Below are 14,355 nucleotides of genomic sequence, written 5' to 3'. Positions count from 1 at the left end.
CACATTAACGCATCTTTGAAGCAATCCAAGGCGACATCGGCCGCCGTGATAATCGAATGGCACTCCGTCAAAACATCAGTAGACCTTCGTGACTTGACAACAGTCACATAGACACCGGAACGCGGTGTTCGTCGATAGAAGCAAAGTTTGACGATTATCGATATGGTCCGGGATTAGCGCGATCAATTTCGATGATCGTGCGCGTTTACTTCCAATCAAGTGTGTTTACAATATTTACGCTGTATCACGTGCAAGTGTTGTTTGACAAGGTAACGCGAGGAGTGCCATCAACAGCGCCGGATGGGATTGGGCATTTCGTATCCGTAAAGCAACGTGATCGGACGAGGAGAAATTTTAAAAAGTTCGCCATGATCGCTCGTAGAACCTGCTGCATCGACGTGTCATTAGCGGCGAGGATAATCGGAGCCTATACGATAGTGAGTGGAATTTTTCAAGATATTTACGATGAATGTCGTTCTTGAATATTCGGATATATATCACTTCAAGTTTGATTTTTTCTTTAAGGAAAAAAACTATTATTTTACAACCAAGATTTTTAACTAAAATTTTTTTAATTTTTTTATTTATTAATTTTTAATTTTGTGTATAAATTTTAATTAATTTTTTAATTAATTTTTTTAAATTAGCTATACATCCTACTATTTTATATTGCAATTTATTAAATATAATTTTTCTTAATATTGAAAATAGTAAATTAAATTTACTTTTTATAACAAATTTTTATTCATATAATTTTTCTTTTAATATTAGAAATAATAAAATTAATTAATTTTATAACATAAATTTTTTTATTCAGTTGTAATATTTTTTGATATCATCATTTTTGTAGAAAATTAAAACAACTAGTTTGTATAACAGTTTCTTTTTTAATTAAAATGTTTTTATTTAAATAATAATAAAAAAAAACAAATTTTATAGCATACATTTTTATTTATTTGGCGCAATTTTTTTATATCATTATTTTTCTAGGAATATATATCACTTCAAGTTTGATTTTTTCTTTAAAAAAAACTATTGTTTTACAATAAAAACGAGTCTTTTGTTATTTCTCGAAATTAAGTCTCGATGTCGATTTAAATCTCGACATCGATTTATATGTATTAAATCAATTATTCCCCCCCTCTTTGTCACTTAAAGAATAAATAAAATCTACAACGATGAATTTCGTTCTTGAATATTCGGACATTTATCCATACGTTATTTCAAATCTGATTTTTTTTTAAACTATTATTTTATGATAAAAACAATTTTTCATGTTTCTCAAAATGAAGTACATCCTTTTATGTCTTAAATCAATCTCTCCCTCCCTTGCAAAATGAACAAAATCTTTATTTATTTATCGGTACTAGCTTGAATATTTAAATACAAAAGTACGTTATATTATTTTTGGAAATTTATATTTTGCGTTGCCGTGCTGTTAATATTTTCGTTTATTTGTCTCTCTACCGTTAGTCCACCTCGGTTCTAATGATAAATGTATTGGTAAGCAACTTTTTCTCGAAGAGTGAGGATGAAGATTTCTTCAAAGTCGCCAAGAACTGGGCGATACTGGGATTAAATTGGATGCAAGCTTTCAGATACATGCATCTACAGAATAAAGGTAAGAGAGCGCGAAAATGCTTGAATCAATCTTCCGCAAACGATAACGTAAAGTAACGTAAAATGCGTTTTCAGTGCAAGCAGCTATAATGTGTTTCTTGACATACATCAGTCTATTTCTGATGGCCGGTGCGTATCTCGCCTTGGGATCGATTACAGTAAGCATTTTTTTAGAAATGTCATAGATCTCTAATTAACTGTTTTAATTACTTGGTGAGAGTTTAAATTGACACTTCATATGGGAAAGGGAAGCTATCTAACTCTCGTGACGTCATTCCAACGATCGAGCAAACGATTGAGTAAGACAGAAAAAACCTGATCATATACAGAGATATCTTTCCTTTAATTTCGAACCTATCGCTATAAATTCTTAGAATGCCCGATAAATTTCCTGATTAATAATGTGTAAAAAATCTTTGGTTATTTTTAAACTTTAAAGAAATATTTAGTAGAGCGAAGGAATTATTTGCATATTGTTCGCGAATGAAATTTATATATACATAATTACATACGTTATATATTCTATCTTTTTCTCACATCGCTTTTCTTTAATTTCGAACGTATGGCTATAAACTGTTAGTTCTCGATGAATGATACTCTGTAAAAAAATTTCCATCTTTTTTTAATTAAAAAAAAAATTAAAGGTATTTAATTTTAAATTAATTTAAAAGAAAAATTTGACAGTAAAGTAAGGAGCTCTTTTTCCACACATTGTTTACAAAAAGAGATCTTTTTTATTATTTCCCTTTCGTGGTGAAGGTCGCAAGTAGCGACGTCGTCGATCGAATACAAATTCATCAAACTCTCTTTATCCGCAAGTTATATTTCGGGCACGTAACAGCCTTGTCTCAAGCGCCCTAACGACTACGCTAACTTCCGCATACGTTTACAGAGGAGACATAAATACGCCGTGCCTTGGTTGTATCTGCAAATAATTAGCATAACAGATCAGACCATGGCGCTATCTGATCATATAATACAGGAGCCACAGAACGCTACTTTAGCTAGATCCGTGACATATAGCATCTATTTAAGTAAGTATAAATATGAATTTCTAATTCTTTTCTCTACAATTGTAAAAAAATTCAAGATATAAAATTTTGATTGCCAAGGCTGTTGAAAAATTTGTATTTTCTTAAGAATATTAAATAAAGTATTTTTATATGAAAAAGATTGTACACTTGACAATAATGTAAGGATCCGGGCGAACTGAATAAGGAATAAGAAACACAAAATTAAATCGAAAGAACAAAATTTTAATATAACCCATACAGCACCGCAAGATTGCAACAACATTGCAGCAACATTTTTCTGCAAGATTGCAACATTGCAGAAACATTACGAAATGTTGCTGCAACGTTGTTATGATATTGCAGCAATAGTAAAATGTCTGCCTACAGAAATATTGCAGCAACATAGCAATATAATATATATGCAATAATGCTTTATGTATATTTATCGACATAATATCCTTAACATATGAAAAAAATAATAAGAAATTAGGCCTATAAGAGTCAGGATCTAGCGTGTATATAGATTTTCTGTATTATAATAATAACGAAATTATGAATTTTTCGGTACACATTCGACTTCCTTCAGTGACAGAGAATATCTAAGAGAAATAAGAGAAAACTCAATTTGCAATTTTGTAAATTCACAATCTTTTTGTATCCGAAATATTCAGATATGCAAAAAGATTGTGGTGGATTTACGCATACAAGTTTTTTCACATCTCTCTTGCCTTCATATAATCTCAAAATTTATTTATTAAAATCTGAAGTATCTTTTGCATGTTAAAAAATTATTATCAAATTTTTGATTTTATATAAAAATAAAAACTATATTAAAAGAATTCTTAGTCCAATGTCCGAGTCCTCTGTGCTGGAGTTATATCATACAATTTAAGCTAATAAAAATAGTTATTATATCTTTAATCTTATTAGTCGCTCTTTATAAACTTTATATAATCATCGTGACTAAAAATTAAATGCGGTATAGATAGCACAATATGCGCCGCATAGCGGTAAACGAATGAACTAGCGATTATCGAATACTTTCTTTGGAATATTTTTGGAATGTTGCTGTAACATTACTAAAGTTATATTGTAAAATAATATCTGTAATATTTCTGCAACATTAAACTACAATATGCAATATTGCAATATTGCAGCAATGTTGTTGCAAGCTTTAGTGTGCTATATGGGAATACGTTGGTATTACAACACGCAATGGAAAAGAGTGGAGCTCGCTCCCGCGCATGCGCAGCGGGTCCGTGTCGAAGCAGCGGCACCGATATTTGCGCGCGAACGCAAACTTAATATTAACATAGATCTATAAACGCAGACAAAAGATATGAAACAAAAATATAACATTCTTGTACAATAAACACAAATGTCCCAATAACCACCTTATATCTAACAGATGTCTTGCAATAATTTCAGTTTTAAGCGTCTATTTGTGGATGATTGTGCATGCTGCTCGAAAACAATGGTACGAGGAGCAGCGAAATCACGTGGAATGCGAACCGAGATTGTCGGATCCTCTATCAGCATTACCCGCAAACGGCAGCGGCTCGAAGTCACCGTCCTTTCTCTCGCAAAACTTTTCCATGTTCAAATCATCGCGACCGCCGATTATTCTGCCCAAATAACAAAGTGGAAAAGTCCACGAAGGACTGTGGACAATTCTTAAAGGATTCTGACAGAATCGGACGAAGGGAGCCATTGTCAGAACTTATAAGATCGAGGAGGATGATTTGAAGAACCAATGTATAAGATGGGGAAGCCAAGAGATTTTCTTCTTAAAAAAATATCCCGCTATTCGAGGTTTTCTTTTTATTGCTAAATTACCCAGCCAGCAAGTGCACATAATTTTGGCGTTCAAATGACGTGCATTTACTACCTGGATATTCATCTGTCATGCTCAAAACTCGGATGGAATTTTTTCCACGAGATTCATAGAATCATCGACAAAATTTATTTAACATTATCGCATGATACACAGTAACTCCGTTATACATGATAAAGTTTGCTATGACGACTATTGACAAGATACAATTTTATCAAAGACATTGATAAATAGAATTAAATTCAAATTTAATTAAATCAATGTTTAATGCGAGTTCTAGAGATAAGACACGTAAAATTTTGTTTAATACAAAAAATATATGAAACGGATTTGTGTTGATTTTAATGTATCTATTCGAAAGCTACACAAGATATTTCTGAGAACTTATTGTTAGTCGACGGGCTATTCATTGATCCCTTTTACCTAATGGAATATTCGCGAGCTACTAAACTTTGCTAGTCGGCGAGTCAGGAATGAGGGAGACGTATAATAATGCACAGAGTAAAACTTCACATAAATCAGTCGAGAGATGCGACTAATAGAGTGTATCAAACGCGCCCTCGGCGGAGCGTGCGCTTGCATAGAAAATATGAGAAACGGCCGCGTTTTACGTCAAAATACTTTTAAATTTCCTGGATTTCGATCGCACGCAAACATATTCGCTATATAGGGTCGATCGTCTCTTCGGGATGGAAGTCGATTTGTCCGAGAATAGCGCCAACTTTTCAGCAATATTCTCAAGAATAGTCATTGAGCGTACAATATATGACGTAGAGGAAGATTCTCGATACAATTTATAATAAATGTCGTATCGATTTTTTGTGTAATATATTCGTATTTATGCAGAGATACGTATACTTAAATAATGGTACATGAGCTATTATATATTGGCAATAATTTATTTGATTCAGTATTTTGTTATTTCAAGAATAAGTATAGAATGATAAAGAAAAAATTTGTACATATATTTAAGTATCTCTTTAATTTTTTAAATTTATATTTATGTTTTCCTAACATTATCTTAACTTATATATCTTAGCTTATATAAAAATTAATTTTTATAATGTTAACAAGTCTCTTTTTCTTTTTATGCCCAAGCATAGAACTTTAATTAAATCTGAATTAATTCCAACTAAAAATTTATTTAAAATTAATGTATTAATAAATATAATTGATATATATATATATACAGGGTGTCTCATTTTAAAAGTTCCACCCTCATAATTTTTCAGGATCAACGTTTGAAGGAAAACGACTCCGATAAAAGTTACAAGTAGGGAACAAGGAGAGTTATCTAATAGTGACCTTGGATTTGACATTAAAGGTTATTTTCAAGGTCATTTGAAGGTCAACTTCCGTTTTTTAAACGGGACCCCCTATTTTTCATTACATATTCTTGTAGTTTATCTCGAGAGCTAAACACTATAATAAAGTATTTTTTTATTAAGTACTTTTTAAGTTATTCTATATTTTAATTTGGCATATTTTGATATAAAAAATTAAATATCTCGTAAAATATTTAATTTTTGATAATCTTACCATAATACTTTTATGTACAGAATAATGAGTACAGATCAATTAGTATAAAAAAATAATTGTTTTTAAGAAAATTATTTACAATGTATTTTTTAAACAATTATTTTTTTTTTTGGCATTAATTGATTTGTCTCATTATTCCATACATAGAGGTATTACGGTAAGATTATCGAAAACTAAATATTTTACGAGATATTTAATTTTTTATATCAAAATATGTCAGATTAAAATATAAAATAACTTAAAAAGTATTGTACTTAATAAAAAAATACTTTATTATAATGTTTTGGAAAGCTCTCGAGATAAGCTACAAGAATATATAATGAAAAATAGGGGGTTCCGTTTAAAAAACGGAAGTTGACCTTCAAATGACCATGAAAATGACCTTTAATGTCAAATAAATATAAATTTTAAAATTAAATTAAAATGTATATATATATATATATATATGCATATTTTTATTAATATATTTAATCAGCTACATAAAATATCGAGAGATGAATAAAATAAAATTTCTTTTCCTACAGTACAAAATATAAATAATACAATTGCCTTATCGTTAGAAGTTTGTCGAGGACAAATTTTTTATATCTACAGAATTTATCAAATATATTAAACTAATTTTTTCGCTTATCATTAGTAAAGTAGATCGAGATAAGTCGAAAGAGGGCAGAGAAATAAATATGTTTGCGGAACGAAAATCGTCTGACCGCGCGGTGACGTAATACATCTGGATTTTTCAGAATCGTCGACACGATCCTGATGCCAGGGTAGGGAGGGACAGACAGGGGGCTAGCGCGACGTGGTTGGTTGCCGGTGCTTTTAAAAAGAACTGAGCGAGTCAATTTGTAGGCTGTCGCAAACTTTTAAAACACTAGTTGACAGCCGTTCCACCCCCATCCAACCGTCCTGAAGAATTCCTCCATCTCCCTCTCTTTCTCTCTCTCTCTCCCCCCCCCTCTCTCTCTCCATTTCTGTCTCTCTTCGACCGCGCCACCACCGTAGGACGAGGCCCACCCCCTGCGTGTCGCGGGAGCCGATGGATTGTAAAATAAAACTAACTTGGCTCTTTCGCGTGGCTCGAGAGTACTGGCGAAATTTCATTCCTGCGGATCTCTTTTATTTTCATGTACCCCTTTCTCCTTCTCCCTTCCCTCCCTTTCGCCCCGCCCTTGTAAAAGAGGGAGCCCGACAGTTGTTGAGTACAATCGGCGAGTCACGTCTGTTCGGAGAAATGATAAAGTTTGCCTTGAGAAGGACGCTTAATGAGACCTTTGCCTTACAAGATTCATGCTTAGTTGCCAAAAGTATCGCACAACCCTTTATCCATTATCTCGGCTGTAGTCAATTTCCCCTCTCGTTTAGAAAAAAAAATATATATATATATATATGAAATTATACATTGTAATTAATTCTTCCGGTTGATCAAATGATATTGTTTAAACAAATTTATCCACGATCAGAGCAGGTATTGAGAGTGTAAGTGGATTTAAAGGTAATACTGATTGTCAGCTGACAATAGATAGATTGCAAAAATGCTTTTCGTTTATAAGCGTTTTATCGTAACAAATTATTAGTATTATTAATATTTATTATTATTATTAATATTTATTAACGTTATTAATATTTAGATTATTTATTTATTAATATTTACATTAATTTATATATTTATTAATATATATAATTTATTATTAAGCTATTATTACACCATTTTTATTTTTCTATTTATTAAAATTATTAATATTTCCACTACATATTTTTAATTTTGATCTAACGTGTGTCGCGCTTGAATATAATCATATATTGTATACGTCTTAAAGCGTCCTTCTTTGGATGATTTTCTTGAAGATTTTACGTGACCTCGCCTACTTCGAGTTCGTATCGAACGGAAGAAGAGAGAGAGAGAGAGAGAGAGAGAGAGTATCCGCTCGTATGACACACATAAAACGCGTAGTCGTAGACGTAATTAATCTTCTCGCATGACACTTTAGCTGGTTACGGGATACAGCTTGCCAAGAACCAGAACACAACATACCACTTAAGCTCGCCGCCCAAAAAAACAATTAATACGGAAATTGATTAATAATTACCGCGCCCCAATTTCTCCCCCCCCCCTCCCCGTCCGCCGCCCTCGGACTCTCGCCAGTCACTACAACGGGAGGTAAGAGAGAGAAAAAAAACTCGTACATCAATAATCCCGCAAAAGGTACACACTGTTACATACCATATCGCATGTCCCAAACAATCGACAGAAATTTTTATGTTAATTTAACATGATATAGATATGTTAACTTGTGACACTAATACTACGTTAATATTTCAACACAAGATGAACGCAAACTTCATAGCGATTTGAAATAATAATATTGTGTAAAATCAATATATATTTTTAATGATAAAATTAACTTGGGAGAATGTTATTGACGGTCCCCGTATTCACTCTTAATGCCAAAAAAAAAAAAAAAATAATTGTTTAAAAAAATACATTGTAAATAATTTTCTTAAAAACAATTATTTTTTTACACTAATTGATCTGTCTCATTATTCTGTACATAAAAGTATTACGGTAAGATTATCGAAAACTAAATATTTTACAAAATATTTAATTTTTTATATCAAAATATGTCAGATTAAAATACAAAATAACTCAAAAGATACTTAATGAAAAAATACTTTATTATAGTGTTTTGGAAAGCTCTCGAGATAAGCTATAAGAATATATAATAAAAAATAGGGGGTTCCATTTAAGAAATTAAAGGTGTCCTTGACTTGACCCCAACGATGCCATCCAAGGTCAAACCAATGACACCATCTTATGTTCCCCTCAAAACCATACAATTTTTGTTGAAAACGTTTTTCTCTAAAATGCTTAGTTTTTGAAAGAAAAGGAGTGTACGGGTGGTCTAGGACACTCTGTATACGTACGTGTGTGCGCGCGCGCGCGTATTCGGTCGAACGCTACGTCATTCGTTTAAGAAGATCCCTCTCAGATTATAATCTCGATACTTTCCCCTTCTCTCCCCTTTGATAATATTTTCTCGTACGAGATGATCATTTCCGCAATTTCCTCCGCGAGCGGCGGAAACTTGACGGTGAAATCGGCGACTTATCGACGAAGTTTAAACCATCGCTCGTTGTTCCGCTCCTTTTGTGACATTTATTCGTATTTGAAGGGTGGGAGGGAGAGAGAGTGTGTGTGAGAGAGAGAGAGTGAGAGAGAAAGCGGGGAGAGCCACCGATTTGGCATTACTTTTCTAGACAGACAGATTTTATTGATCTGCACCGTGGCTATCTGCCTCTTCACCCCTCTCTCTCTCTCTCTCTCCTCTCTCTTCTCTCTATCTATCTATCTATCTATCTATCTATCTATCTATCTATCTATCTATCTATTTCTCTCTCTCTTTTTATCTCGCTACGCCGAAATAGTGAGGGCCAGGGAGTCGGAATGAGAGAGAACGGCGGAACTGAACGCCCCATAAAGCTAACCAATGCTAATACTTCTCGTCTACAGCAGTGGCGTCGCTGGCCCGACGCCCGGTCGTCGATTACGCCCGATCCCGACGTCGACGTGGAAAAGCGTATCCCGCGTACGCCGCTGCCCCGGACCGGAATCGGCAATAAACGCGTAACCGAGTCTAATTCGTAATGTTGGCCCAGTCATTGTGGACCATTGTCAGCGTCCCCGTTGAACGGGGACGCGGGGAACGAGTATAATGCCCGGGGTTATCGCAGGAAACTGCCAGTAACGGTGGCAAGAGGTACGCACTCTCGATCTCTCCCTCCCTCTCCCTCTCCTCGACTGCGTCGTCCTAATGCTGTCCCTTATTTGAGTTTTATCGCGCGTCGCTAGCCGCTAAATTGATATTCACAACATTCTGGGCCGAGATTACTAAATCTATAAATTGATGAAATATATTCGCGTCCTGAATCCATAAGAAGAGATTGTGTGTCGACGTAAAATACATATATATATACAAGGTGACAATTAGAAAATTAGTTAAAATATACGATTAAGAACACGTAGTAATATACAAAATACGAATCGTAGATCGAATGAGTAAAATAACAGACAATCAGCATCACGCATACATGATACATCAATTTGATTTATATAAACCTTTAAAGATTTTACAACTTTTATTTATTTTCACAAATTTTACGACATTATTTACAATGTTTTATATAGGAACGATGTATATGAGAAAAATACAAGAGATAAGAAGCCGGTATCGATAAAAATCAAAGAATGGTCCATAAATATAAGCCTTACAAAGGGGTTGAAAATTTTCAGTCCACGGAAGGGGAAATTGCGTTAATCCCATGCCGAAAAGTTGACTCCGCGAGGATCGTCCAAAGGGATCTTCGGCCAAAACGTCTTAGCATATGAATGCCACCTCGCGTCCGGCGAGATGTATGATTTTTTCCTCCCTTGATAGAGAATAGAGATTTGAAAACACGGATACCGATGACCGGAGATCTGACGAACGGAGGGGGCGGGTGGGATCGCTCTTTTGTATATATATATTACGTTCTGAACGAGGGTGGCACGTGCCCTCATCCTTCAACGGATCTACAGGACGAACGAGAAGAGCAGCAGGAGGAAGGGAGGGGAGGAATGAGGGGGCGACGGAAGTAAATTTGTGAGCGCGATGGATAGCCGCCGACACAATAGCTGCGTTTAATAGTACATTAAGCACATCGAGAAAATCGACCTCGATTGTGACCGCCGTGACGTATTCTTCCTCGGACACGTCGAGATGTATCTCTCCCCGGATATACGGGGTGTCCCAGAATTAAGAGAGCAAGAGTCCCAGAAGAAGAGGAAAAATCTCTTTGAGAAAAAATTATTTTTTCAAAATTTTATTTATGTGATTAAATAGAAGCGTTTTTACCATAAAACTTTTGTACAAAACATTTTTTGACATCTCGAATAATTTTCGAGATATATCGAGAAGAGAAAAAAGTCATTCTACATATGAAAGATAATTTTATCCCTTAGAAATGATTTTATGCTGCAACTGAAATTTCTAAATTCATCTATTTCTCCCCTCTTCCCCTCTCCCTACATATGTGTAAAGTTTCATCAATAATTAGATTTCCGTTATTAAAGAATCGAATGACAAATCTTACGTAGAGCACGAAAGCTTTAGACAGATATTATTTCTGTCAGGTCTAAATCGAAAATAATATTCTCGTTATCTTCCAAGGATTAACTATACCAACAGTAAGTGTTTTACTAGAATCGCGATAAAAAAATATTTAATGATTCGATAACCCGCTTAAGTTTATAATTAAGTCTTTATAGCGGAATCGGTGTTATAATCTCGTAATGATACATTCAACAAATTTTGTTTAACTTACTAAAAGTCATCATCATTAATACCCATACAGCACAGAACATTGCAGCAACATTGCAACAATATTGCAACATTGTAGCAACATTGCGGCAATGTTGCAATGTTGCTGCAATATTGCTGCAATGTTCTGTGCTGTATGGGTACTTAATGTAATTATTAATATAATTATTATGCTGTATTATACTGCATTATAAAAGATAAAAATCAACGTTAATCGTGAAATTAATTGATACTTTGAATTTATCGTTATTGAAATTAAAATTAGGAAATTTGTGATAGTATACATTTTTAGGAATTATAAATATTATATAATGAAAATATATATAATATTTCAAATATATCGCAAATTTTAAATTCACGAATTATAAATATTTGGATTATTCAATTTGCTATAAATTTTAAAACGATATCTATATTTATTATTCTACAAAAAGGAAATGGCTTATTTCTTTGTTCAAATATAAAAAAGTTTCACATATTGATGTACATGTATATTGCAATTTTAATAGGAATTAATAAATATATTGAATACTATCATTATCATATTTAAATTAAGAAAGATAAATATACATTTAAAAATTATAAATATTATATAATATCTTAAATTATATTATAAATATTATATTTTAAATTTAAAAATCATAAATATTCGTTGCTTTAATTCGCTGTAAATTTTAGAACGATACCCATCCACGGAAAAGAAATGACTTGTTACTTTGTTCAAATGCAAGGAAGTACTGTATCTTGATGTACGTGTATCGGCAATATAATACTCACTCGATACTTATACGTCAGATTTAGATTGCGTTGCAACATCGGACTAAATTGCCGCAATCGTTATCCCTCGTCCAATAAAGAACTTACTCGAAATGAGTTTCCTTCGATCGGCTGACTTCCTGCCTGTCTCGGGAGGGATGAGAGGCATCGACGTTCTCGCACGTATACCTCGGTTTGAGCAATTGAACGCGCTCCGCCTCGTTACCGCGGCTACGTAATTGGTAATTGTTGGCAATTGGCCGCACAATATCGCACTTATATGGATGTAAATTATGGGGCAGCGCGGCAAATTCCGGACCGGCGAATTCACCTTTAAAACGGTCGCTCCCTGAATAATCAGCGGTAATTTTAATTACCATTCAATGGCGCATCGCCGTTACGCTCGATGCCGTGGCTGCGAAATTAACGCGAAAAAAAAAACGCTACAAGGCTTTATAAATAGCAATCGAAAATATTTCACATAGATTCGATCCAACAGCTATTGCACAGTTTTAAAAAATGTTAATTTTTTTTTTTAACACGAGAATAAGATTAGACACTTTTAAGAGCTTTTTCTTTTTTACGCTGAATACGATTCCAGTTTTTTGTGATGTAAAGGAGTTAAATAGAAATCGGAACCGTCGAAAAACTAAAGAAAATGCCTAATCTTATTCTTGCGTTTCTTTTTCTTTCATACTATGTTATTAAAGCTTTTTTTATAATTAAAGAAAGGAACGCATTTTTTCAGGGATACTAATCAGAATTTAAAAGAAATTGATATTCAATATTTTTCTGATCTTCAAGAAATAAAAAGAATTTCAGCAAAATTGAAATATCTGATTCTAAAACGACGCTCTTTTGTTATTCTTTAATTTTCTCTAGCAAAATTATAGGTTTAATATCCCATAAATATCCTATAGAATAAACCTAATCCGAATTGATTCATTTCTAACAATTACACAAGGTGCAAAAAAAAATATACTTAAGATTTAAAAATACTGACGTACTATGTTCAAACGTCAATAAAAATTATCAACAAAAATTAAATCGATAAGTAAAACGCCAAAAGGATCAAGTTCTAATAGTCTTTGGAAAAAAAATTCCTAAAAAAATCATCAATTTTCTTATACTGCTAAAGCAGACTGGGCTCTTGGATAAGCGCGGCCATCGATCATTTAACGCTCGAGCTTTATGCGATGGGCAATCATCTCGCGTATCGATCACACTGACGAAAAAGAGAGACAACACGTCGCACGTCGTACGTTATCTCGCCCGGCGATTCAAAGCGACGGAAGCGAACCCAAGCCGAGGGGGGAGGGGGCTCGGTGGCCCCCGGAAGGAGCCGGTTTTTCGGGAACGAGGCTGCCGCCGTGTAGGTGTCGAAGGGGATACACGAATAAGCTACGAACGAACCCGCAATTAGGCGGCCCCGGACCGGGTGGATGACGACGACGACGACGACGACGAGCGACGGGGTCGGGCATTATGCAAAGCAGATTTTAAATTTAGATGCGGCCCACCGTAGCCAACATATATACGCGCGCACATACACGCGCACTATTAACGAGAATGCCCGCGTATACGAACGCTACTCATACAGACGACACGTAAGAGCCTGTAAGCGTGGGTCGTGTCGTGCTCGACAAATTAGCGCGTTTTAAATCCAATCCGTGCTGAAAGAGCGAGTCGTTGTGGACGGCCGGGGTGATGGGGGAGGGGGAGGATGAGCGGAAAGGGTATGGGAAGGGTGGTTGTCGAGCTGTTTTGCATTTCTCGCGCGCGCGCCGAACATTTGAGGTGTAAAATATTAAATCCAGGCGCCTCCGCTATATCGCCTACGTCCTCGAGAGGGAGAGGAAGAATAAAGGGGGAGAGCGAGAGAGAGAGAGCGGAAAGGGGTTGGAAGCTACCCCCAGATGATGGGGAGGGAGGATACGGCGAGGCAGCTCTGCGGCGCGCACTCAGCAAGTTTACATTTAAATGTAAAAGTGCCGAGTGCCGCTAGGCGAAAGCTGCTGTTTTGCATTCGAAAGCTCATGATTGCCTCTGAGCTTTGCTTTTGACGCCGAGGAGCGCTTTCGCGCCACCGTCGACGGGGCGTCGTCGCTAAAGGTCCTCTGGTCGGGAGAGCCTCGTTCGGAGATGGAAGCGCGATCCTTTCTACGCATAGGAATTCTTTTTCACATACGGACGCTTTAACCGATTCCGATTCGATTTTTCCTCGACAAGAATCCTCGAC

The 14,355-nt window shown here is 35.0% G+C and overlaps 1 protein-coding gene across 1 annotated transcript; it reads left to right on the top strand.

The window, feature by feature from the left end:
- The first annotated feature begins 306 nt into the window (after positions 1-306).
- On the top strand, positions 307-4,490 carry LOC138935046 (uncharacterized). The gene is made up of 5 exons (XM_070299325.1): positions 307-437; positions 1,474-1,621; positions 1,696-1,778; positions 2,513-2,654; positions 4,062-4,490. The coding sequence occupies exons 1-5, from the start codon at positions 369-371 to the stop codon at positions 4,268-4,270; spliced, it is 651 nt and encodes a 216-aa protein (XP_070155426.1). The 5' UTR covers positions 307-368; the 3' UTR covers positions 4,271-4,490.
- Positions 4,491-14,355: the final 9,865 nt, after the last annotated feature.

The sequence above is a fragment of the Polyergus mexicanus genome, unplaced genomic scaffold (genome assembly GCF_030449975.1).
Source record: "Polyergus mexicanus isolate NDT 795.1 unplaced genomic scaffold, iyPolMexi1.0 SCAF_7, whole genome shotgun sequence".
Taxonomy (NCBI): Eukaryota; Metazoa; Arthropoda; class Insecta; order Hymenoptera; family Formicidae; genus Polyergus; species Polyergus mexicanus.
This window is presented reverse-complemented; position numbering and strand designations above follow the sequence as displayed.

What these genes read in the sequence shown, in the direction of transcription:
- LOC138935046 (XM_070299325.1), top strand. Translation starts at nt 369, where the DNA reads ATGATCGCTCGTAGAACCTGCTGCATCGACGTGTCATTAGCGGCGAGG. An exon ending in TAATCGGAGCCTATACGATA is followed by an intron (nt 438 to 1,473) that starts GTGAGTGGAATT and finishes CTCTACCGTTAG; the next exon opens with TCCACCTCGGTTCTAATGAT. An exon ending in TCGCCTTGGGATCGATTACA is followed by an intron (nt 1,779 to 2,512) that starts GTAAGCATTTTT and finishes ATACGTTTACAG; the next exon opens with AGGAGACATAAATACGCCGT.